We start from the raw sequence: 26,599 nt of genomic DNA, 5'->3' as shown, positions 1-26,599 counted from the left end.
GAGTGTACTAGTGGTGAGTGTACTAGTGGTGAGTGGTGAGTGTACTAGTGGTGAGTGGTGGGTGTACTAGTGGTGAGTGTACTAGTGGTGAGTGTACTAGTGGTGAGTGTTGAGTAGTGGTGAGTAGTGGTGAGTGTACTAGTGGTGAGTAGTGGTGAGTGGTGAGTGTACTAGTGGTGAGTGGTGAGTAGTGGTGAGTGGTGAGTAGTGGTGAGTGTACTAGTGGTGAGTGGTGAGTAGTGGTGAGTGGTGAGTAGTGGTGAGTGTACTAGTGGTGAGTGTACTAGTGGTGAGTAGTGGTGAGTGTACTAGTGGGGGAGTGGTGAGTGTACTAGTGGTGAGTGGTGGTGAGTAGTGGTGAGTGTACTAGTGGTGAGTAGTGGTGAGTGTACTAGTGGTGAGTGGTGAGTGTGCTAGTGGTGAGTGTACTAGTGGTGAGTGGTGAGTGTACTAGTGGTGAGTGTACTAGTGGTGAGTGGTGAGTAGTGGTGAGTGGTGAGTAGTGGTGAGTGTACTAGTGGTGAGTGTACTAGTGGTGAGTAGTGGTGAGTAGTGGTGAGTGTACTAGTGGTGAGTGTTGAGTAGTGGTGAGTGTACTAGTGGTGAGTGTACTAGTGGTGAGTGGTGAGTGTACTAGTGGTGAGTGTGCTAGTGGTGAGTAGTGGTGAGTGTACTAGTGGTGAGTGGTGAGTGTACTAGTGGTGAGTGTACTAGTGGTGAGTAGTGGTGAGTAGTGGTGAGTGTACTAGTGGTGAGTGTACTAGTGGTGAGTGGTGAGTAGTGGTGAGTGGTGAGTAGTGGTGAGTGTACTAGTGGTGAGTGTACTAGTGGTGAGTAGTGGTGAGTGTACTAGTGGGGGAGTGGTGAGTGTACTAGTGGTGAGTGGTGGTGAGTAGTGGTGAGTGTACTAGTGGTGAGTAGTGGTGAGTGTACTAGTGGTGAGTGGTGAGTGTGCTAGTGGTGAGTGTACTAGTGGTGAGTGGTGAGTGTACTAGTGGTGAGTGTACTAGTGGTGAGTGTATTAGTGGTGAGTGTACTAGTGGTGAGTGGTGAGTAGTGGTGAGTGGTGAGTAGTGGTGAGTGTACTAGTGGTGAGTGTACTAGTGGTGAGTAGTGGTGAGTAGTGGTGAGTGTACTAGTGGTGAGTGTTGAGTAGTGGTGAGTGTACTAGTGGTGAGTGTACTAGTGGTGAGTGGTGAGTGTACTAGTGGTGAGTGTGCTAGTGGTGAGTAGTGGTGAGTGTACTAGTGGTGAGTGGTGAGTGTACTAGTGGTGAGTGTACTAGTGGTGAGTAGTGGTGAGTAGTGGTGAGTGTACTAGTGGTGAGTGTACTAGTGGTGAGTGTACTAGTGGTGAGTGGTGGGTGTACTAGTGGTGAGTGTACTAGTGGTGAGTGGTGAGTAGTGGTGAGTGTACTAGTGGTGAGTGTACTAGTGGTGAGTGGTGAGTAGTGGTGAGTGGTGAGTGTACTAGTGGTGAGTAGTGGTGAGTGTACTAGTGAGTAGTGGTGAGTGTACTAGTGGTGAGTGTACTAGTGGTGAGTGTACTAGTGGTGAGTGGTGGGTGTACTAGTGGTGAGTGTACTAGTGGTGAGTGGTGAGTAGTGGTGAGTGTACTAGTGGTGAGTGGTGAGTAGTGGTAAGTGGTGAGTGTACTAGTGGTGAGTGTACTAGTGGTAAGTGGTGAGTAGTGGTAAGTGGTGAGTGTACTAGTGGTGAGTGTACTAGTGGTGAGTAGTGGTGAGTGTACTAGTGGTGAGTAGTGGTGAGTGTACTAGTGGTGCGTAGTGGTGAGTGTACTAGTGGTGAGTGTATTAGTGGTGAGTAGTGGTGAGTGTACTAGTGGTGAGTGTACTAGTGGTGAGTAGTGGTGAGTGTACTAGTGGTGAGTGTACTAGTGGTGAGTGGTGAGTAGTGGTGAGTGTACTAGTGGTGAGTGTACTAGTGGTGAGTGGTGAGTGTACTAGTGGTGAGTGTACTAGTGGTGAGTGTACTAGTGGTGAGTAGTGGTGAGTGTACTAGTGATGAGTAGTGGTGAGTGTACTAGTGGTGAGTAGTGGTGAGTGTTGAGTGTAATCTCACCAGGCGATGCTGAACCCCCCGGACCCGGATCCAACTCCACACGACGAACCGGTTCCAAACACAAGTCGACAAGGAATTGATTCAGACGCTAAGTCGATTCCTCATGCAATTCAATAAGCAATCGATTTCTAAGACAATCTACAATCCGATTCCCTGTGCAAGTCAATGGGAGTCGATTCTTATGCGATTAAAAAGGAGTCGACTCCTCACGAAACAATGAGAATCAATTTGTACGGTGGAGTCACGGAGGTAAAATAAAATAAAACAAAAGAAAATTAAATCACGACGTTTCGGAGGCAACACAAGTCTCCTTCTTCAGGTGGAACAGACACACCGGAACATCAGTGTCAAGTGGACAGCTCAGTGACACAGAATTAGTAAAGTTGGACTACATGTTTATTTCTCGAAAGCATTTTGGCTGTAGACCAGTGTAACAAGTCAAAAATTTAACTGGAGGCTTTATTTCTTCCAGCACAAGACGCATGATATGGTAGCTGCAGTAAGCCACCCACCGCCGACACACACACACCCACGTGTATTTGTGGATGCACTAAGCCGACACACAAACACACACCTGTACTTGTGGATGCACTAAGTCCGACACACACACCGACCCATCTGTACTGGTGGATGCACTAAGTCCGACACACACACACACCGACCCACTGTACTGGTGGATGCACTAAGTCCGACACACACACACCTGTACTTGTGGATGCGTTAAGTCCGACACACACACCGACCCACCTGTACTGGTGGGTGCACTAAGTCCGATACACACACACACCTGTACTTGTGGATGCACTAAGTCTGACACACACACACACACACCTGTACTTGTGGATGCACTAAGTCCGACACACACACACCTGTACTTGTGGATGCACTTAGTCCGACACACACACACCTGTACTTGTGGATGCACTAAGTCCGACACACACACCTGTACTTGTGGATGCACTAAGTCCGACACACACACACCTGTACTGGTGGATTCACTAAGTCCGACACACTCACACACCGACCCACCTGTACTTGTGGATGCACTAAGTCCGACACACATCCACCTGTACTTGTGGATGCGTTAAGTCCGACACACACACACCGACCCACCTGTACTGGTGGATGTCCTCGAAGGACTTGGAGTTGTTGATGGCGAAGACGCAGAGGAAGCGCTGGCGGTCGGAGACTGAAATGGTGGCGGCTGAGGAGCTTGTTCACTAGCTCACTCCTTGTTTAAAAAATGTTGCTTTGAAGGTCTCGCTCTCAAAATAACGCTCCCAAATAATCAACAGATATTGGTAGTGTGCTGCTATCGACCGCCTAGTGGGAAGGATGTTGAAGCTGCGTCTGCACTGAGAGAGCTTTTTGGGCGCCTCCCTAAAGGTGAAATAGTTTTAGTGGGTGATCTAAATTGGAATTGGCTAAACCCGCCGGCCGTGGCCACACATTTTGCAGATGAATTTAATCTGTTTCAATTAATAAATGTCCCCGCAAGACCCAACCTAAAATATTCGGGACAGTCAACTCTGCTTGACGTCCTATTGACATATGCCCCTCACAATTTCACACTGACTGGTGTTCTGGGTAATAACCTTAGTGATCACTCCTTCATTTTTGGAGTGAGATCATCAGCCAGACCCAAAGCCCCCCTAAATTGGTTGAGAAGCACTCTATGAGACACTTCAGCACTCAGGCATTTGCTAATGATGTGCTTCACTCGGATATTGACAAGGTCTCTGATATCCCCAAGCTGATTACGGCTTGGGAGACTTTCAGGTACACGTTTCTCCAAATTCTTAACAAACATGCTCCGTTGGTTAGATTTAAAACTAAATGCAACCGCCCACCATGGTTTGATCATTTGATTACAAAGCTAATGAAAACTAGGGACAAGGCTTGGGCATGTGCTGAGAAAAGTAATTTGGTCAATGACTGGCTAGAATACAGGATTTTAAGGAATAGATGCGTCAAAAAAATACGGCATGCAAAAAATGCCTACTTTTCCTCCACTCTCCTGGAATCACATGGAAATGCCAGGATTTTCTTGAAAACAAATATATCGAAAAGGCATCCAAAACAGACAATCTGCCCGTTGAGCTTAACCGAAATGGGGAATATTTTTCAGATCCCAAAAAAATAGTTGACAATTTTAACCTTCATTTTTCTGAAGCTGGTAATCTTTTTTTATAATGTATTGGGAGTCACCTCTGCTCATGCAAATTCCTACACCCCTGTCCAAACATTAAACGAATTTAGTTTCCAGACAATCCACGAAAGTAATGTTCTGAAACAACTGTCTTACCTCAAAGGGTCTTCCTCTTCCGGAGCAGATAGTATTCCCGTCTTTGCTCTACTAACTGTTGGTCACCTAATATACAAACCTATAGCCCATATTTTCAACCTGTCCATCAAAGAAGCATCAGTTCCTCTAGAATGGAAACATTCCTATGTCCGTCCACTTCACAAAGGGGGCCCTAAAGATGATCCAAATAACTACTGACCTATCTCAATTTTGTCCCCGTTGATGAAAATTTTTGAAAAATTATTGACCTACCAAATTAGCAGTTTCCTGTCCACCAACAATCTACTACATCTAAAACAATCTGGGTTCGGAAAAAAATACAGCACCACATCTGCTGCATTAGACTCTCTGAATCACATTTACAGTAGCCTTGATAATAAGCAGTACTGTACCTGTCTTTTTCTAGACCTGTCCAAAGCTTTTGATACAGTAGACCACAACACCCTGCTTAGTAAATTAAGTTGCCTCGGTTTTTCCGAAAACACAGTAAAATGGTTACAAAATTACCTCTTTTCTCGCACCCAAACTGTATTCACAGATGGTTGGAGGTCAAACAGTGTTAAGATAACAAAAGGGGTTCCACAGGGTTCCATCCTCGGCCCCCTTTTCTTCTATCTTTATGTCAATGACTTGGGCACTGACCTGGATCATTCCAGGGTAAATCTTTTTGCAGATGACACAATAGTGATTACTGCTGGCCGCTCTCCGGATGACGTGATTGCTAAGCTACAGGGTGATTTCATCAAACTACAACATCAGCTAGTTGCTCTTAAACTAGTCCTGAATACCTACAAAACCAAGGTGCTATGCTTCTCACCAGGACTAAAGCAGGAAGTCATGTTTCCCCAATTACATTCCTTAAATAATTATAAAATAGAGCAAGTCAAGATCTATAAGTATCTTGGGGTCATCCTGGATTCAAAACTGAATTTTGAAGATCACATTGATTATATTGGTAAAAAGACAAAAATAAAAATTGGTTTTCTGTATCGACACAAGCACTGCTTCTCCCCAATGTTCCGTTTGGAATTGATAAAAGCTACCATACTGCCTCTACTTGACTACTGTGACATCGTGTATAAATCAGCCCCAAGTACTGTACTGAAGAAGCTTGATTCCATCTATCACTCGGCTTTAAAATTTACATTGAACTTCACATATAGGACTCACCACTGTGATCTCTACATTGGGTCAAACTTAACGTCTCTTAATGTTCGACGGCTTGTGCACCAGATCTTATTTATTCACGATGTACTTACAAAAAAATCCACAGACTACTTGCTGGATCTCCACTCTATTTCAAATAACAAATTTGACCTCAGGTCTTCGCTCATTTACCAGCTTCACATTCCCTATTGCCGTAGGAAGGGCCTTTGCTATTGATGCCCCCAGAGTCTGGAATGCTATTGCCAATAAACTGCAACTTGAATCGCTACCAATGAGATCTTCTCTCAAAACTGCTCTCGAGGAGTTGTACACCCCTAGCTGCCACTGCTATTCATTGGCGTAACATAAAATAAAATGTTTCGCTCCGGATGACGCTGCAAAGTATTATCTGTATTTTGATTTAGCGTGCTGATCTTAAAGGTACATTGAGTAATTTGATACTCAGACCGATGCATCTGTTGTTGTGGAGTAACTCATGCAGCCAACTCTGGCTCTAGGATTTGGTGTTACATGTTATTTATGTAGTTAATTGTAAAAAATCGGTCACAGTCCCTGTGATCACTGTTACGCTGCAATTATGGCTTTATTTTTTGGTGATTTGGAAAACGTTTTTAGGTTTGGACATGTTTGTTTTGTTGTAGTACGGAGTTAAACTGATGGCCTTAATCTAAGTTTTTGTGGTTGTTGTTTGACTTGCATCCCACTGGGATTTTTTGCACACAGCGTTGGTGTACGGCTACTTTTTTCAGGAATATTTTGCTGTTTTTTTCATGGATTTTCTGTTTGCACAGTCACATAGTCACTTTAAGATGTTTTTCTTGTTCGTGTTTTTGTTTTTTTTGTTTGTTGTGGTTGCACCCGATTCAAGAGCCGAATCGCTCACAGGGCTAAAATAAACTGAAAACTGAACTGGGCCTTCAAACCGTCACGGAGAGACGTGGGTGGAGGAGGGGCGGGGTTTGAAGGGGGCGTGGTGGAAGGAGGCGGGGCGGGGTGGAAGAGGGCGGGGCGGTGCAAGGGGGCGGGGTGTAAGGGGGCGGGGTGGGGGTGTAAGGGGCGGGGTGGACGGGGGGCAGGGTGGGCGGGGTGGGGAAATGCCCCTCGGTTTAAAAAAACGCCGCGTATTTCTATTGGTCGAGAGGCATGCACGTGACCCGCTTTATATTTCATGCAGTTCACATTCCTGGTTCTTTCGGTAAAGTCACGTAGATAGAAAATAAAAATTAAATAAAAAATGACTAAAATGAAACACAAAGCAAAAAACCCACGACGTTGAGCGGAAGAGAAACAAATCCCCCTCCCCCCACAATCCCGCCCACTTGGCGCTACCCAGAGTGCATTGCAGTGCCAGTGGCGTGTCCGTGAACACGTGGGGGATACGCCGTGAGTTGTTGCCATCATCAACACCATCATCATCATCAACAACACCACCATCATCATCAACATCACCATCATCATCAACACCATCCTCATCAACACCATCATCATCAACATCATCAACACCACCATCATCAACAACAACACCATCATCATCATAAACACCACCATCATTAACACCATCATCAACAACACCACCACCATCATCATCAACACCATCATCATCATCAACATCACCATCATCAACACCATCATCATCAACACCATCATCATCAACATCATCAACACCACCATCATCATCAACATCACCATCATCATCAACACCATCATCATCAACACCATCATCATCAACATCATCAACACCACCATCATCAACATCACCATCAACAACAACACCATCATCATAAACACCACCATCATTAACACCATCATCACCATCATCAACAACACCACCATCATCATCAACACCATCAACATCACCATCAACAACAACACCATCATCATAAACACCACCATCATCATCAACACCACCATCATCAACACCACCATCAACACCACCACCATCAACACCACCACCACCATCAACACCACCACCATCAACAAGACCATCATCATCAACACCACCAACATCATCAACACCATCAACAACACCACCAACATCATCAACACCATCAACAACACCACCACCATCAACACCACCATCAACAACACCACCATCATCACCATCATCAACACCACCACCAATACCATCATCATCATCGTCGTCGTCTCACGATCCGGGCCAAGTTCCCCCCTCCTCCTGCCCGGCCCCACCAAGGCGGCCCCACCAGCCCCTCTCGTCGCCCGTAGCCAGAGCCGGCGACCATGGCCACTTGGGCGGCCTGCATGGGCGTCAGGATGAGCTTGCTCTCCATGGCGGGCATCCGCTACGAGGGCATCCTCTGTGACATCAACACGGACGACTCCACCGTCGTCTTGGCGAAAGGTTACGCACTGGGGGGTGGGGGTGGGTGGTTCACGGGATGACTGTGGACACCGCGAAGCTGCGGGTTAGGGGTTTAATGAAGCTGCTTGAGTCGTCCTAACAGGCGACTCGCTCGGGCAGCAGCAGCAGCAGGAGGAGGAGGAGGAGGCCTTGGGACTGGGGAAAGTTTGCCAGGAGGAGGTGAACGTGTCGGCGACGTCGCCTTCTGGACAGATTGGTGTGGGTGTCGTGGGGTCAATGTGTGGGGGGGGTATTAAAGAGGGGTTTGACCCTTTTCAGGGTAATCAAACAGGAGGTGTTAAGATGCTCAAACGACAAATAAGATAGTCTTTGGTTTTTTTCGGTAAAGTCACATAGGTGAAAAAAATCAATAAAATAAATGAAAAGAAATAAATGAAATCATGATTGTATTGGATTGCTGTATGTACTTTTGCGTTTTCAATTAACCTGGATTTGTAAGAGAGTCCTTAATCTCAGTGGGAATTGCCCAGAAATGTTTAAAATGACAGCCATTGATGCGTCACGTGGGGGTCAGACATTTGTGACGATGTGTGACGAGGGGCGGTGGGGAGTTGAGAAATGTGACGTCACATCAAAATTCGCAACTTTAAATATAGACAACACGTCCTACTTATCTTCTTGGTTATTTCGGTAAAGTCACGTAGAATGGAAATAAAATAATAAAAATAAAGCAATAACATTTCATTTTCAATAAAATTTTATTATGTTTTATTATTTACTTTATTTGATTTTTTAATAAAATGTTATTTTATTATGTTTTATTTTATTTCCATTCTACGTGACTTTACCGAAAGAACCAATAAGATGGATCCCTGCAGTCACGAAAGCTTTAAATCAAAACGTTCTACTTAATTAAATAGACTTTTTAATAAATGTTTTCACCTACAACATCAGAGTGCAGCGCCACATTAAATACGCGCTACAATGATAATAGTTTAAAGAGATTTGAAGCATGTTTTATATTTTTTTTTTGGGGGGGGGTGGCAAAAATCGTCCAAAATCGCGCGACGTCATTTATGGCCGGTGCCTCTAGCTGTACTGGGGCAAAGTTCTTCAACTCGTCACCCGCTTAATCACGAATGTTCTGAGGTTGTTCTTGCTGGTTCTGGGTCGCAGTGGTTTCAAGTATTTTTCAACGAAGGTTATTGGGTGCACAGCCGTTTCAATACGGGCACACATTGTTTCGTCCATCTGTTTGCGTTTCTCCCTTGGCAACGGGACCTCGTTGGCTAAACGTTGATGTTTATAAGGGCAGGGGGTGACCAATAAGGGTTTGAATCGATCTGTAACAATCTAGGGGCACTGATAAGGGGTTGACAGCTATGCCAACACGAACGCGCGATTAACCCCGTTGACCTGAAAAAGTTCGTGGTTTCGGTGCGTGCGCGTGTTCAAGTTTCAAGTTTCATTTATTAGGTATACCCCTGTGAGCCATGCGGCTCTTAAGTCGGGTGCAACCGCAACAAACAACATTTGAACACAGAACATCTTAAAGCGACGACGCGTAACAGAAACATTCTGGAATAAACCAGCAAATATTCCACACAAAAAAAAATTATTAAAACGCTGTGTGCAAAAATCAAGTGTTGAAGCCGGGTCGGTAGTCACAGGGCAATGAGACGCGGCTGGTCATAGACGGCGCGTGACCCGGCCAAAGAGCCCGGCGGTGCCACATAAGGGGCCGTCCATAAATGACGTCACGTGATTCTGAACGATTTTTTTGACCCCCCCCCGCCCTCAAATATGACGTCACAAAGCTCTGCCCCCTCACCCCTCACCCCCCCCCCCCGCCAAAATAAAACACGCTTCAAATCGCTTTAAACTATTGTTGTCATTGTAGTGCGTATTTAATGTGCCGCTGCACTCTGATCTTGTAGGAGAAAACATTAAAAAGTCTAATTAAGTGGAACGTGTTGTCTATATTTAAAGTTGCGCATTTTGATGTGACGTCACATTTATCAAACTCCCCCCCCCCCCCCAGTCGTCACACATCGTCACAAATGTCTGACCCCCCCCCCCCCCCCCAGGTGCGTGACGTCATTTCTGGACGGCCCCAAAACAGTTAATTTGGAAATGTTTCAGATTCATTTTTGCCTTCATTCACAGATTTGGGCAAACGGCACCTGTCGGGATTAAATTGGCACAATGGAGAACTTCTTCTTTGCGACGGTGATGATAGCGATTTGTGATGTTGATACCCATAAACATTCAATACCTGCAGGCATATGGCTAATGGATGACAGGCTATTGGTTTTAATACAGCTAAGACGTAATAAAATAAAATACATATAAAATAAATTTCATTTATATTTTATTTAAATAAAAATAAAATAAATTTCATTTTGAGTTTATGTTTTATTTTTATTATTTTATTATTTCCCTTCTATGTGACTTTACCGAAAGAAACCAGAATATTTAATACAGCTTGTTGCAGGAAATAAATGAATCTCAATTTTTGGCTTGCAGAGTTGAGAAATGTGTGCAGCTCGAAACCCCGCGAGCTAGATTTGATTCCTGGCTACAGACAACGTCGTCGGTGGTGGCTTTGTATCCCAACACATTCTGGGCTTCGCGTAGGTAGACTGCCTTCAAGTGAAGTTACCTGGTGCGGTGTGTAAGTGAAAAAGATGATTAAATCAGCACTGGGGAGGATGAAGGTAGCTGAACCAGCTAGAAACTATTTTAAAGAATTGTTTAGGTTGCGGGTAAGGCCCACTTACTATATCGCTCTTTCAGAAGCGACCTGCCCACAAATGGTAGGTAACGCAACGAAGTGGCTTAGCGCGTGGGAACGTTTAGCCGCCAAATACTCTAAACGGATTCACAGATTTGGGCCAACGGCACCTGTCGGGATTAAATTGGCACAATGGAGAACTTCTTCTTTGCGACAGTGATGATAGGGATTTGTGATGTTGATACCCATAAACATTCAATACCTGCAGGCATATGGCTTATGGATGATGGGCTATTGGTTTTAATACAGCTAAGACATAATAAAATAAAATACATATAAAATAAATTTCATTTTAATTTTATTTAAACAAAAATAAAATAAATTTCATTTTTATTTTATTATGTTTTATTTTTATTATTTCCCTTTTACGTGACTTTACTGAAAGAAACAAGAATATTTAATATAGCTTGTTACAGGAAATAAATGAATCTCAATTTTCGGCTTGCATGGCTTGCAGAGTTGAGAAATGTGTGCAGCTCGGAACCCCGCGAGCTAGATTTGATTCCTGGCTACAGACAACGTCGTCGGTGGTGGCCTTGTATCCCAACACATTCTGGTTTTCGCGTAGGTAGACTGCCTTCAAGTGAAGTTACCTGGTGTGGTGTGTAAGTAAAAAAGATGATTAAATCAGCACTGGGGAGGATGAAGGTAGCTGAACCAGCTAGAAACTATTTTAAAGAATTGTTTAAGTTGCGGGTAAGGCCCACTTACTATATCGCTCTTTCAGAAGCGACCTGCCCACAAATGGTAGGTAACGCAACGAAGTGGCTTATCGAAGGACCTGGAGGGGGGGGGGGGATCCGCTCGACCCATGGGAAGAGAAAACCTCGCTGACTCCAAATATACAGCAGGTGTTGTCAGGGTTGGGATGAAACGCATGACCTTCGATATATACCAGGCGAGGTAGTTAACTTCTCACCACAGTGGCGCCCAAAACCCACAACCACGCACCTGCTCCGACCTGCATAGGTGCTCTCGACCGTAACAACGCTTGACCAAACGGGTACGTGGAGGTCTGTACCGGCGGCGGGCGTCTTTGTGTGCGCGCAGTGTGCTTGCGCGGGACGGAGGGGCGCCCCGCCGACCGTCCCATTGCCCCTCGCGAGGAGGTCTTCGAACACATCGTCTTTCGCATCAGCGAGATCAAGGACTTGACCCCGTGCGAGTACATGCTGTCCGCTCTGCACCACGACGTGGCCATGGTGCAGGTGAGAGGTGCAGCCGCTCTTTACCATTAAACTATTTATTTATTGTACCATGTGAGGCCCACCGAGCTACTTAACTCTCTTTTCAGAAGCGACCCGGCCACAAATGATTTGCTCAACGAAGCGGCTTATCGCGTGGACATTTCGAGCAGCCAAATACTCCAAATGCTCGTCGGTTCTAAAACGTGGAGGTAGAAACTGGATGACCCAGAGAAATCCACGTGACCACGGGGGAGGACGTTGAAAACTCCAAAAATATGCAGGCGTCGGGGGTCTGGATCAAACCCCACGACCTATTGTACTCCAGGCGAGGTAGTTAACATCTTGCCACTGCAGCAGTGCCATGGTTTAGGGGAGCGGTGGCACAGTGGTTGATGCGCTCCACCACAAACCCGCCTACGACCCACCGGGGTTTGATTCCCACTTACGGCCAACGCCAGGTGACGATTATCTGAAACGGTCCCGGGCTTTTCCTGAGGTCTATCCAATGAGCACCTGGTGCGATGTATAAACATCGCCACTGGGGAGAAGGCGGTCGGGCGTGGGTCTGGCTTCCCCACCTCCTCCGTGTGCTTTGCCGGCCTCGTAGTTGCTCGCACTGCACTTGCCCCGAACGTCCGTTAAGCCTTTAAGGGACATCTTTGGCAACATGTTGACAAAATGTGGAAAAAAAGTCAACGCTGATCGGCCGCATTTCGGGCAAATTTTCCCTTCACGGCACTGGAATCGAGGAAGCCAGAGATGGTGGAGAATACGAGGTTGGAGACTGCACTTCACACTCGGGGGGCTTGATGAAAGTTGCATTTGAGAGTTACAATAGTTAGCTAACAGTGGTAGCTGTGGAGGGTTTTTACAGGTTGAGGAGGAGGAGATGGAAGAGGCTACCAAGATCCGAGCCCGGGTGCCAGCGTGCCAGTGGCTGAATTGCGCAACCCTTGGCACCTGATTGGCTCTCGGGTGATGACATCGCAATTATCCCTCCTCCTAAGACCGAAACGGGAGAATCTCTCATGGTAGCCTGATGGCTTACAGAGGTTCTCTGTAAGCCATCTGGCTACCATGAGAGATTCGTTCATGAGGCTATCCACATATACAAACACAGAGACAATTTCAACCGAGAGGAAGGAATTCTGGCTTAGCAATCATTGGAAGGATTTGATAAACCATTCCGGGTCTTAATTGATTGTTCACGCTTACGGTGGCTTTCAGACCGCATCCATCATTTTCGTCTCCCCCCTCCTCTTTTCCGAACATCTGAATAACTGCCAAATCGCTCTCCGTGGTGCTAACGTAAAAAAAAAACCCGCCACTTTTTAAAAAAAAATGTCTTGCGGTGGTTTTTACACCTGATGATGATTGCTTGTCTTGCAGTCGAAACGTCGTGAGAATTTTAAAGTTTTATATTTTTATTATTTTATTGTTTCCCTTCTACGTGGTGGTGACTTTACCGAAAGAACCAAGAAGGTGCATAAGAAGTTTGACATGCGTACGTCGTCCGTCGTGATTTGTTCTAATCGCTGCCTAACCCACCCTCACCCCCCGTCCAGTCCTCGCCGGGCACCCCGGGGGGGGCCGCCGCTCGCTGCCACACGTGCGGTATCGGAGCGGCGGCGAGCTGCCACTCCGCGCCGGGCACGCCGACCGGACCCCCCCGCGGTGCCACGGGCGGCCACCCGGGCCACGCGCGGCACGACGCCTGGGCCACAGCGGTCGGGCACCGTCCCTCCGTGCAGCCTGCGTACGGAGGAGCTGCGGGTACGGGAGGGGGGGGGTGCGGTGTGCGGTAAACATCGGCACTGCAGGGCTGCACCTTTGCCCTCTTAATGCCACGTGGTTTCCGTTGCCCAGTGGCCTTGCCTCGGGTCGTTTTCGCCTTTTGCTCGTTTAGAGGCAACTGCGTGATTTCAATGCGATCTTAATTGAACACAGTTGAGTGCAGCTATCTTCATAGAATTATTTCCGTAAGCGCATGCAGGAAAATAAAAGGCTCTGTGTATAACAGCTCGATGATGATGATAATGCATAGTGCATGCGGACGAGCATTTTTGTTTTTACTTTGCGCTTGACGGTGATACCCAGTGATTGTATTTTAAATTGTCGCCTTTTCAGAATAACCCGTCATTTAAAGCATTATTATTTGGTGCCCTCTGTCAATGGACTGCTCTGCGAAGGCCACGCTGTCTTGTCATGCGTGGTGGGGTGGTTATTTGACCTGCCACGCTTCACTTGTGCGGTTGTGGTGAATGGGTGGGTGGGGAGCCAACCACCGATTTGGATATAATTTGCTCGTGATGTGGCTGAGAATCGAGTTATTTTTTGCGTCGTTGGGTTCGTAGTTGTGCGAGAGCCACTCTTCTACCACGAGATAATACAAATGTGGTGCTAAATGGGTTTTGTTGTTTGCAATAATGGCGTTTATCAAGAAAGCTGCTTTATTCAACGATCATTTGTGGCAAAGTGGCTTCTGAAAAAGTGCAAATATAGCTCGGTGTCTTGCCTGATAAAAAATAAAAACGTTTTAAAATTACCCCTCTTCCACAACTTAACCCAATTAAGATTTGCACCAACAAAATTTAATTGCGGCTTCAAGGTCCTGCACGATGCATTTCTCCATGGCGATGATGAACGAAGACTTTCTTTTTTAAAATCTGTGGTTTTGTGAGAAACGAGGTTGCCAGAGGCAACTTGCTATATTGATCTCAATGAGGTGCTGTCGTGGTGCTGAGGTTGTGGCCACCCTGTTCACTGGCTGGGTATTGAGAGATGAGGGGATTTCTGATCGGATCGCCACCTGCATCTCTTACCAAACACCTGATGCCCGATTTTGTAATGTCCAATGAGACGTCGTACGGAAATCTGATTGTTTTTTTGGGTTTTTTTCAACATTCTGGTTTGCCGAAACCACGTAAATTGGTGTGGTGCTCCAGGTGACAAATTTGATTTGTTGGGTGGCAGATGGTGTAGCAGAACATTGGGCATTGTAGAGCAGTACCCCAATTTACATTGGTGATGCGTTCCTGAAATGTGCGACGTAAATTGAAACATACCGTACATCAATAATATATTTTGTCATCGAAAGCACAGTACATGTCGTCATGCGCGCGACACCACAGGGTAGTTTACAGGGTAGGTGAAGCAAGAGGCGATGGGGATACGAGAAAGGATCGATGCTGTCACTGACGTAAATTGGGTTAGCGGTGTTCATAATAAAGCGACGACGTGAAAGGGGTGTAAGTTGTAAATTGATATTACTGTGTTACCCCACGATCGTCTCGCCCAGTGGTTCTTAACCCAGGGGTGCACGCACCCCTTGGGGGTTGCAAGATCCCCTTTCTGGGGATTTCTTTCAAAGGTATATCATCGAAATACAGATTGCGCGCGGGCCAAGTGCAACCGCTTTGTTTCATCAAACCCCTATGTCTGTTGACGTTGCACGTTGTTTGTGAACGATTGAGAACCAAAGGGGTTGCAAGGCTGCGGCAAAGGTTACAACAGCCACCGGTTTTAACGGAAACGTCGTGGATCCTCGTGCCGCCCGTGTTGGTGTAGCCGAGGCCTCCCTCTGCAGGCGGGAGGACGAGTCGTGAAGTCTGCCGTGGCTTGTGGACAATAGCCCCGGTGACCCTCGTTCCACCGTCTCGTTTATTAATGTTAACCCCCCCTCCCCCCCCCATGTAATGCCGCCCGACCCATAAACGTTGCGCGCAAACGCCCCTAACGACAAATGTGTGCTAATATTTTTATATTTTAAACCCGTGCGAAATAAGCATTTTTGACAAAATATATGAATGGTGGTGCTATGGCAATTCTAGATTTAAAGCTTTCGTGACTGCTAGGATCCATACTCTTTGGTTCTATTAGGTAAAGTCACCACGTAGATAAAAAATAAAATAACAAAAATCACGACGTTTCGGCCACAACACAAGCGGCCTTCATCAGGTGAAGGGACGAGACTGTCTGGAGGACAGCGCTGGAGTGTCCTCCAGACAGTCTCGTCCCTTCACCTGATGAAGGCCGCTTGTGTTGTGGCCGAAACATGATTTTTGTTATTTTATTTTTTACCTACGTGGCTATGGCAATTGGTTTCATCAAGAGCAAATGAAAGCGGAGTTTCCGTTTCGAAAATGTCAGAGACGCAAACGGGGTGGTCGGCAAACGCTGCGCTTGGCCGCCGAGTGATCTGTGCGGTTTTGACGGCCTCGCTCGAAGCGACGTAATAATGGCACGCTCGGCTACACTAGGATTTGTGTGCGGTGAGCCCCTCTGCCTGGTGACAACACAAACGTGTGACCTGCAGTCGTGAGGAACGATAGGGGGGGAGGGGTTGTGGTGGTAATGATGATGACACTGACACCACGATGGGTGATGGAGGGCTATGGCACTTGTGTCTTGCCCACACAGCTGTTGTAGAACGCCCCCCCCCGCCCCATAATACCAACAGCCGCCTTTCGCCACTAAGTGACGGTGACGTCACCACGGCGCCCGTGCCAGATGAAGTGTCGCCGGTCGTTGCCGGGAGGCACCGGGAGGGTCCCACGTGGCCCCCCCCCGACGGGCTGATGAACCGAGACGACCGGTGGGTGCGCGCCGGCTGTGCCCATCGCCCACAGGTGCGGCAGCGCCCACGGCCGGCGCGGCCGCTGCGCGCGTCAACGCCACGCCGCAGCAGCCGGCGAGGAAGAGCGGCACAGTGGAGCGGGGGGTGCAGACGGCGCCCCGGCGGCGGCGGCGGTGGCGGAGGGCCCCCGTGAAGCAGATTGCAGGTACGGCTACGGGTGGTGTGGGTGGTGTTCGCCCTCCCCACCCGCCACCCCCCCATGCCGTCATTCATCTTTTCATCAAATTTGTAAGTTCGTTTTGAAGCAACGTGTCCCAATTTACAGTCGGCGTCTCGTACCGACGGAGACTAATTAATGCGTTTGCGTATTGAAGGCTCGCCGTGCACAGCTTCTGTGGGCGCATTCGTCGTGGGGCTTTGTAAATCGCGGTGGGAAGGCAAAAACCCCTTGCCGCTTTTATCACTGACGTTGCCTCAAAGGCGACGCGGTGCATTAGCCTGGACTTTGGCAATGGCCTTTTGAACATGTGCAGAGGGCGGAGAGAATAACAGATTCTTGGCCGCTGGTGCCGACCTGAATACCGGGCAGCCGGTGCGCTATTTTTTTATGGTCGTGAATATTTACCCAGGAAACCTGGGTCGAAAGTAAGAGACTCACATTTGTCCATGAGGGTCCAGCAAAAGTGTTTTTCTTTGCAGCAGGGTGTACTCATTGATGCATTATTCCAATGGAGAAAGTTTGCAGGAAATGTTTCACATTTGGGGAGAACATGCAAACTTCCAAGTATACAGCAGGGGGTCGGGATAGAACCCACGAGCTCTTGCGTACCAGGCTAGGTAGTTAACATCTCACCACCGCCACCACCGCGGCGTTGGTGGATCACAAACCGAGCTGCCGTTTATTTTTCTCTCCCCGCAGGCTCGAGCCGCCATGGGCGCCCCCAGAAGGCACAGGCCCTGAACCTGGGCGATGAGTTTCAGGCGGAGTTTGACTTTGAGAGCAGCAACGCGCAGCTGGACCGCGAGGAGCTGGACAAGGAGTTCCAGAACAACAAGGCCAAGCAAGGAGAAGGTGGTGGACCTTTTTTTTTAAAAGGAGCACTTTGAGGGACCCGGTTTCACACCACCACCACTCCTGTGGGATGTCTCCTTTTAGAATCAGAATATTTATTTGTCCACTGGGGGATTTCGATGCGCTACAAAGGTTTTTTTGTCCACAGATGTTCAGTAGGGGCGGGTCAGAATGTAACAACATACAATACAAAAACACGATGGGAGTGCACAGTCTATAGGTCAAGTGAACAAATCGCTTGAAAAAATAAAAATCAACTAATCTTGTCTTACCAGGTAAAGATCACTGAGCTATTCGCTTTTTCAGAAGCGACCTGGGCACAAATGATAGCTCAATGAAGTAGCTTATGTGGACATTTATATTAGGCCCTTTTTTTCATACGAGTTAGAGTAATCGTGAGGAATGATAACTTGAGAAACTCTCCGCATGTGACAGCCTTTAGTAAGCTTGGCTGTCACTGCACTTGTGGGTGAGGGCCTCGCATCACTCTGGTCAGGTGTGGGTTGCAGAAAGAGTGGAGCTTGGATAATGTAAAGCATGGATGTGCAGTGCAACAGTGGATTTGTCTTACACCGCCTCTCTTGTGCCAACAAATTATTAGGCGGCTGTGGGGGGGGGGGGGGCTACCTTGCCTCGTGGGTTTCACCAAAACCCTGACCATTGTATATTTGGAGTTTGCATGCGTCTCTCTCCCCGTGGTAGTGTGGATTTTTCTCTGGGTCGGTTGAACATGTAGGCTTTTGCGACCAATTTCATCCATGATAGATTTTTTTTGGGTTGGATCACGATCTAACCCAAAAAAACCTGTTTTCTCTGAGTCATCCGGTTTTTCCCTCCACATTTTAGAATCAACGTGCACTTATTGGAGTTTACCTGCCAGAAATTTTCATGTAATAAGCCACTTCGTTGAGCTATCATTTGTGGCCAGGTCTCTTCTGAAAAAGAGCCATATAGCTTGATGGGCCTGAAATATAATGCAAAGTTTATGGTCGTATTGTTTTAGCCCTGACTCGCATTGGTGAATGGTTGTATTTTAACAAATGGTAAAAAATTTTGGAGAATCCCCTGTACTAAATGTTGGTCCCTTTAGGACCATGATGCACTTTTGACAATTTTTGTTCACGAGGAGCAATCTTCACGAGCGTCCATCACGGTGGCCTGTTGCCACTGCTGCCACGGCGTCTTCTGTTGAAAAGTTTGGTTCAACAAATCTGTACCGTCGCCCCCCTCTAGTGGCTCACCTCAGCCATCGCCATGAGGGAGACGAAGGTGGCCGGGCATGGTGCTAGGCCCACCCATGCCTTCGTGTGCCGTGCCGGCCTCGGGGTGCCACTCACTAAGAGCACTTGCCCCGATAGTCTGAAGCGAAACGGGGTGGGGATCTTTGTCTTTAATTGTCCAGGCCATCCCTTAATTAGTTTCTGACATTGACGTCTCCCTTTGTGCTGCAGACATGCAGAGGGGTCCCAGCAGGAGCTCTGCCGTGTTTCCTGACAAATGCTTCTATGACAAAACAAGATGCTTCTTTGACAACATTTCCAAAGATGGCGGCAGGTAATGGCATTTCTGCCACTTGTGATTTTTAATTGGGTCTCCTTGCTCATCGCGGGGTTGATGGTCTCGGACGGGCAGTGGTGGCGGCACACCTTTATATACAGCGCCTGGAGGAGGCAACGGGTTGGTGGTTCACAATCTTCTGCCATGTGCACCGACTTGCCAGGAGGTAGCAGTACAGCATGTTGATTCATCTCCATCTGTACGGAGATGGGGTTGCTGTTCCCCCCCATTCACTCTCCCACCTTTGCACGTGTGGGTTTTCTTTGGTTTCGTCCCTCGTGTAATAAAAACTCACAAATGGAGTTGGCCTAACCATCCTAATATAGGATGACAGATCTCGGGCAATTGTTGGTGCCGTTGCTGGCTGCCTTCTCACTCGTATGCGGTTGACTACGCCTCCTGAATATCTGGAAACTTTGGGGCGTTGCAAATGTGTGACGTTAACTTTAATTACTCTGTGCAGAAAATGCACGCTGCGTGAATTGCGGTGTTGCGCTTGATTCGGGAAAAAATCCTAGCTCGAAAATAAGAGGAAGAACCGTGTAATTATTTGACTGGGCACGAGGCGAACATTTCTCTAAAACGCAGGATGGTGTGGAACCGTGCAGGGAACCTCTAATGTAGGGTTTAGCGTTCACTCGAGCAATTCTGTAGTACCGTGATCTATCGTCATCCACAGGCCACTCTTCAACATGGTGTGGGGTGAGCCACTGCTCGGAGCGTCAGACAGAGTCGTTGTCGCGTAACAACAAAACTATTCGCGGTGCAAATCTAGTGGCTGCTCTGATTTATAATACTGCGGGCGCATTAACCGTAGGGATGTACGCCTGCTGCTTGGCAGGGAACATTCAAAGAATCCCGTGACGTGTTTTACAAGTGGCAGCCATTTTTCGTGTGCCGGTGTAAAAACTGCGATATTTGCCAAAATGAAAATGAGTGACTTACTGTGGCCCTTCTGCCAGTAGTAGTGGCACGAGCAAGAAGTTGTGGCACTGCATCTTTATCTCCTCCCTCCACCTCCAATACCAACACGCGCCATTCACTGCTCGGTGAAGGTACACGTGGAATGTCGAAGGCTCGCTGACGGGAGGTCATGGGACAGACCCCAGGTGGCCATGGATAGACTGAGATGACTGGCAAGATGCACCAGCTGTGCTCACAACCCCCGCCACCCCCTTCCTTCCATCTTGTAAGGAACTGCCGCGTGACGTTGGCGGAGGAGCAGCGCTTGAACATGCAGACGTTCGGGGAGAACCTCCCGGCCGCGCGCAATCGCCGCTTCTGGCAGAGTTGGGGCCACGCGTCCTGGCTCAACCGCCGGACCCTGTGGGGTGGGGACGGGCGGCCGGGCATGTCCAAAGCAGGGGTGCGGTCTCCTCTGCTGGCCAAGGTGCAGGCCTAGACAGATGATGATGATGAGGATGAGGAGGAGGAGCACGTGCAGGTAAGGGCAGCTCCCGCTCCTGCACTCCCGTTAAGCTGCAAAACAAAAATATCGAGAATCTGCTCGTGCCTCCCTGAGGAAGTCACGTGACTTGTGTGGCCATCCCTGCTGAATCCCTTACCCTCTGCCCCCAAACCCCCCCCCCCCCTGTGAAAATACCCTGCTCCGTGGAGGATGATAGAGAGACCCTTTTAAGGTATTGTCTCTGATCCCATTTTTCCATTTGTCTCCTCTACCCCTTTCTATTCCTCTTCCCATTCATTACGTCCTTGACTCTACTCGCCTTCTCGTGGTTGTAGCCATGGGTACTCTTCTAGATTTAAAGCTTTCGTGACTGCAAGGATCCATACTCTTTGGTTCTATTCGGTAAAGTCACGTAGGTAAAAAATAAAACAACAAAAATCACGACGTTTCGGCCACAACACAAGCGGCTTTCATCGGGTGAAGGGATCAGGCTGTCTCGAGGACAGCGCTGGGGTGAAACACAGCCACGCTCAGACCGCGACCTTTAAGCTGTGTGCGAGGAAACAAGGTGCCTTGACAAAGGAATTAGCATAAAAATTAGCATTTGATTGGCCGACTTAGCATAGAGGTGGTGTACGTGCGGGTGAACATGCCATTTGGCGGGGGGGGGGGGGGGGGGGAGTTTACCTATTGATGGTGTGAAAGGGGAATTTTTAAGAGCTGCGAAAGTTTGGGGTACCACTACTTGAAAAATATACTGTACCATTGAAAATTAGTTTAATGTTTAGTTCGATTTCGAACATCTTTCCAATGGTTGCTTAATTTGAAACCATCTTCTCGGTGAAGGGATCAGGCTGTCTCGAGGACAGCGCTGGAGTGACTTTACCGAATAGAACCAAAGAGTATGGGTACACTACCGCATTTGCTCACATAATATAATTTGCGTATTATATCGTGAACAACTTCTCAATCATCATTTATATAAAATCTTAAACATGACTAGATTTTTTTATCGATCAATCGCATGCCAAATTTAATGCTTTTGTACGATCTGACCTGCTGGAGGGCTACATGTGTAGTGGCCTTATTGATGTCGGAGACTGTTTACTTGAGGCAACACATATTTATTACAGACACTTCTGTTACAGTTGCGAGTCTTATACTTGAAGAGGTAACGGCCTCTTCACCCGTACTTTATAGAGGGAAACGTTCCCCGAGCTTTAGCCCACGCTAGCTCCCTGGTTCCCTCTATCCTGTTCCTCTCCCGGGAGGCTATCTGACCTGGCCCAGCTTCGGCGCAGGTCCCGATCACCAGCCATACGAGTCCGGCCCTCAGAGGGACATCGGCCGTCGCGGCTCCGGTGTCGCACCCTGGCTTGCTTTGCCCGGCCCTCAGAAGGTCAGCGAATCAAAGGAGTTCCAGGGTCTGGCTAGTCAATCTTCGTTCTTCACTGGCTCTTCATCTTGCTTGAGTTGAACTGCCTCTCAGCTCCCCGGGTCCCACCTTTTATACTGTCTCTCACTGAGGGGCGGGGCTGGGAGTGATCACAGCATCCCCCACAGCCCCCCAGGGTGGTGACCGTAGCGGACGTGTTTGTGGCCACCGTTATACAACCGCGTGTCACCCTCCCGTAACACCTCTACACGTGTTTGGAAGATCAAGAGGTACAAGAATGGTTATGGCCAAGATTGGTACAGGTTTTCTTCAAGTGTCAGAATGTCCTCTTGACGATTCTATTTGGATGCCACGGTGGCTAGGAGATGTTAACTCACTTTGCCTGGTATGCAGCAGGAGGTCTGGGGTTCCATCCCAACCCCGACGCCTGCTGCATATTTGGAGTTTGCAAGTTCTCCCCGTGGTCATGTGGATTTTTCTCCGGGTCCTCTGTTTTTTTTTCCCTCCCACGTTTTTAAAAGCATGCGTTTTAGAGTATTTTGCTGCTATAAATGTCTACACGATAAGCCACTTCGTTGAGCTATCCATTTGTGGTGGCTGTCTCGGCCTCACTACGCTGCGTTGCATCACTGTCCGAGTAGTAAACCTTCAGAGCCAGGGTGACCATCCGACTCCAACGTATTTAACGAATAGAACGACATAAAACTCATGGGAAAACACAGCACAAAATAGAGCATCTGTTAATACTTGCAATATCAATATAATTAATTAACACTGCAGCATCATAACATTGTCTTGGACAACATGAATCTCAATCATAGGTCCTGGATGGACCAGGTACCTACATTAGCACTGAATAGCTCTACAACAAGAGAATACGCTACTATGTTCAATAAGGTCACTTTGTGTAATCACCATACTGCAGCCCAAATGTACAGCGCTGCTGCACATAACACTGAACTGTAGACGAGATACATCTTCATCCTTGCTCTCAAGAATGCATTAAAGTTACATGGGCACAAGTCTGGCTCGACTTATCTAATTACAAACAACTATTCACAATAATGCAAGTGGCAGGCTTCGTTGTTAACCAGGCCTCCATATTTATCGTAACAATTTAACAGCATTATAAAGGCATTTACAGCATTATAACGGCAATCCTAACATAACAGGAGTCCCAGTAATTATAAGAACACGAGGGGGTTTGGTGGCCAGCAGCACGCCCTGCCGCCTTTATCTCCCCAGTGGCGATGTTGACACCCAAGCAGTTACTCGTTTGGTGGCCGTGAGCGGGAATCGAACTCGGGTTGCCGGGTTCGTAGCGCAGCGTAGCGCTAACCACTACACTACAATGCGTTACGCTTCCACATGCGAGGGTCACGTGACAGATTTGACGCCACAGCTCACTTGCCGTGCAAAAAATATATGCATTATTGAGCTCCCCTCCCCCCTAAAAAAAAAAAGTGTATTTTTTATCATTTTTGCGTGGTGTACAGTCTGGTAAGTACCCACATGGCCAATTTCCAGTTGGTTGCAAGTCGGGAAGTACGCTAAACATTTTGAACAGGCACAAATTCACAACTTTGCCTTTTATATATATGGAGATAAACGAACTTGCAGACAATGATTCTTAAATTCCCACAATGAGCAGATGCTCCCGTATTCGCTGAGATGCTAATTGTGCCTCCATTTTGTACTCTTTGTAATGACTGACACCCCTGCCTTGCCTCGTCGCTTCGAGACCCTTAACGCGTCACTTCCAGGTCACATGACCAAACTCGACACCATCATATCAGGAAGTTCCTGTGTAAACACAGCCCCATATCTGCCGTGGGGCAGAACAGTGGCCATGTCTCTCCGGAAAGAGCGCTGCATAGCTCCGTGGGCCTTACCTGGTAAAATACAAATGTAGAGTAGTTTCTTTCAAATGGAGTTGGTTGGCAACGCTCTCGTGCCCAATTTTAGAGATTGACGAAGGGAATTGGATGGTTTGGAGAGGCACCTTGTCACCAAATCTTGGCCTAAATCGGGACCACGCAAACCAAATTCTCCAAATGAGAATGGAGCCCTTTGTGGGGTCGACGATGATCTGTTGGTTTTGCTTCTTGATGTCGGCAATGCTTGCTTTTGTTGTTGCAGGTTGCAGAGAACTTCCTCCCAGAGTGTACAAATATTGGGGGTTTGCTTGATTTAAAAAGTTAAAATTTGTTGGGTCTGAAGAAACGTTACGTAGAGGGGTAGTGCAAGGACTGTATGTGGGTTGTGTTAATTGATATGCGATTCTTTTAATGTCTATGGTGTGTAAATAAGATACACACCTCGTTTAGTTGAACACTTTACACATTTATAATTGTAAGTATAGTTTTAAACTTTAGTCTAATGGGTGTGGTAAAACATTTCTGTAAAGTCGGACTTAACTTTAAAGCTTTAATTGTCTCCTAAAATTGGTTATTTTGTGCGACCGGTCTTAAGCTGTAATGAGCATGGACATGACAATTTAATTGAGTTGTGTTTGTATTTCACAAGGCAGCATTAAATGTTGCTGAATTTATATCGGTGCATTCGCTGTGGTGAAATGGCCGGCAAATAATTAAGTTGGCCAACTGTTAGCTTTACAACATTGCTTCGTTGAATTTTTACTGCATTGCTTTATATTCCTGTAAACTTTGTCCGTAATGTAGTACAATGCATGGCTTTAACAGGATCAGGGATGGTGGGAGGGGGGGGGTTGCTGTATTTGAAAAAAGTAAAGTGCATTTCAATAAATTGAGGCATCTGTTCCAGCTTGAGGGCCGATTTTGAAAATTGAATCTGTGCTTGGTATGTTATGCAGCGTGGTGTGGCAGCCCAGCCCCAGCCTGCCAAGGTGCCACCTCGGCCGGCTGGGCAATCTAGGCGAGGCCGGGGGCTCTGCACGAGACTAGGCCTCACCACGGTACTCTGAGTAAGAAGTTAACTGCAATAGAGTCGGTATATACTACTGTTGAGTCGGTAGATACTGCTGCAGAGTAGATGCTACTTTAGAGTAATTAAATACTGTTATAGAGTAAGCAGACACTGCTATAGTCAGCTGATAATACTATAGTCAATAGATATGACTATCGATTCCATAGATACTGTGGTGCCACAGCAACGGAGCAACTCCGCCGGCGCCACCATCCCCTCGCACCCCTCCACACGAACGTACGCACACTCCCACTAAACACACACACACTCACGTAGGGTCTCGAAGGGGGGTGCCTGGCCCACGGGCTTTCATCCGAAGGGCCCCTAGCAGGGATGTCCCCCGGTTTCCCGTTGCCAGGAGATTGGCTGACCCCCCCCCCCCCCCAGGCCGGATTACACGGCGGCCCCCCCTAAAATCAGCTTTAAAAAGTCGCAGGGGCGCATAGTGCTTTACAGGCTGGCCGCAATGAAGCGCACGCAACACGGGAGATGGGGCCTCGAGGGCAGAACACTCCGCTGGCAGCGCAGACGTGGAGGTGGGAGGGAAGTTCCTAGCCACGCCGCGGGGTGGGGAGGACCGGGTGGGGAGGACCGGGTGGGGAGGAGGGGTGCGTAGACAATGGGTCAAGGCGCAACGGAAAGTCACGCTCCAGGTAAGGGCGGGAACATCGGTTTAAAATCGAAATGTAGGCGCTCGATTGGTCTGCGCAGGATAACACCACGTGACCCTGGATCTTCGGATTCCCAGGGCGTCAAAGGGAGGGAGGTGAAAAAACGTTCAGGTGGTTCTCCTCCAGCCATCCAGCCACCCCAGTCTGATTCCCGGCCGCTCGCGGCGTCCGAGGGACGCTGGCGAGCGCCGCTATGACTCGACCCCAGGCGGAGACCTCTTGGATCATCGTCCCTCCGACTCCCGCAGCTTCCGTGCGACACCGTGAGTGCATCTGCGAGTTGAGAAGTAGAGTTTTGGGGGTACACCCAGGGATTGAATAGGGATAGGCTACACGCTGCTCGTGGAATATTTACTACTGGGCCGCACAGGGTTTTCTTTAGACGCGTCATTAATAAACTTCAGTTCAGAAGATCGGTGCGGTGCGATTTCTGTGTGCGCGTGTGGGCGAACTTCGGCGTGGTGTCTGTGAATTTTAGTGGAGCGACTGCGTGCGGGGCCGGGGTCCGTGAGAGAGCGAGCGCGGGGCTGCAGTGTGTCGGCCCGGGGTTGGTGTGTGAGGTGCGCATCTGTAGTGGATTCGAATTAGGTGCACACACAACTTCCTGGGAGGCAACACTTATTTATTAATGAACACAACAGTTAGCTCTTACATTACGCATAGGGTGGTGACCACCGACTTACTCTAGCTAACACACACTTCTCAGATACCCTAGGGAGGTACAGCCTCCTGTCTTGGCGGGACTTACACGTCTACCGCTATCCTAGAGTCCGCCGGCTGGGACCTACACACGGATCTCTTCTTGGCGTCTTCACGATGCATCTTCATTCTTGATACGGGCAGCCTCGAACCTCGTGAGGAGGCTGCTTATATGGGCCTCGGCGTGCCCGGGCTCCGCCCCGGCCACGCCTCCCTTCGAGAACCCTCTCGAAGCCCCCCCCCCCCCCACTTGCTGTCCACATGCCCCCCGAGGTGCCCTCTAGGCCCCCGGCCCCCACTGGGGTCCAGTCACGTGTCCAGCTGGGGTCACAGAGAGGGCCACGACCTCACACCACCCTCGTGGCCTCCCGAGTCCAGAACCGGCCCTAACGTCATTCCCGCCTCCAGCCGGGATGA

At 48.2% G+C, this 26,599-nt stretch overlaps 1 protein-coding gene across 2 annotated transcripts; it reads left to right on the top strand.

Annotated features, from left to right (window-relative positions):
• Positions 1-6,860: 6,860 nt before the first annotated feature.
• LOC142913267 (protein LSM14 homolog B-like) lies at positions 6,861-24,660 on the top strand. 2 transcript variants are annotated; one of them, XM_076060797.1, is made up of 9 exons: positions 6,861-6,936; positions 7,748-7,930; positions 11,721-11,878; positions 13,423-13,630; positions 16,486-16,638; positions 17,353-17,505; positions 18,957-19,059; positions 20,257-20,506; positions 24,006-24,660. In XM_076060797.1, the coding sequence occupies exons 2-8, from the start codon at positions 7,795-7,797 to the stop codon at positions 20,462-20,464; spliced, it is 1,119 nt and encodes a 372-aa protein (XP_075916912.1). In that variant the 5' UTR covers positions 6,861-6,936; positions 7,748-7,794; the 3' UTR covers positions 20,465-20,506; positions 24,006-24,660. The 2 variants fall into 2 exon arrangements, with proteins under 2 accessions (XP_075916912.1, XP_075916913.1); XM_076060798.1 differs by lacking the exon at positions 6,861-6,936 and having other exon boundaries at positions 7,702-7,915.
• Positions 24,661-26,599: the final 1,939 nt, after the last annotated feature.

The sequence above is a fragment of the Petromyzon marinus genome, unplaced genomic scaffold (assembly GCF_048934315.1).
Source record: "Petromyzon marinus isolate PM22_M1 ecotype Great Lakes invasive population unplaced genomic scaffold, UKy_Petmar_22M1.pri1.0 PM_G_Scaffold_24, whole genome shotgun sequence".
Classification (NCBI taxonomy): Eukaryota; Metazoa; Chordata; class Hyperoartia; order Petromyzontiformes; family Petromyzontidae; genus Petromyzon; species Petromyzon marinus.
The sequence above is the reverse complement of the archived record's forward strand: the minus strand, read 5'-3'. Positions and strand labels throughout refer to the sequence as shown.

Excerpts from the sequence above, each read along its gene's own strand:
- LOC142913267 (XM_076060797.1), top strand. The coding sequence starts at position 7,795 with ATGGCCACTTGGGCGGCCTGCATGGGCGTCAGGATGAGCTTGCTCTCC. Across the intron at positions 13,631-16,485 it reads TGCGTACGGAGGAGCTGCGG|GTGCGGCAGCGCCCACGGCC; the intron begins GTACGGGAGGGG and ends CATCGCCCACAG. Across the intron at positions 17,506-18,956 it reads CAAGGCCAAGCAAGGAGAAG|ACATGCAGAGGGGTCCCAGC; the intron begins GTGGTGGACCTT and ends TTTGTGCTGCAG.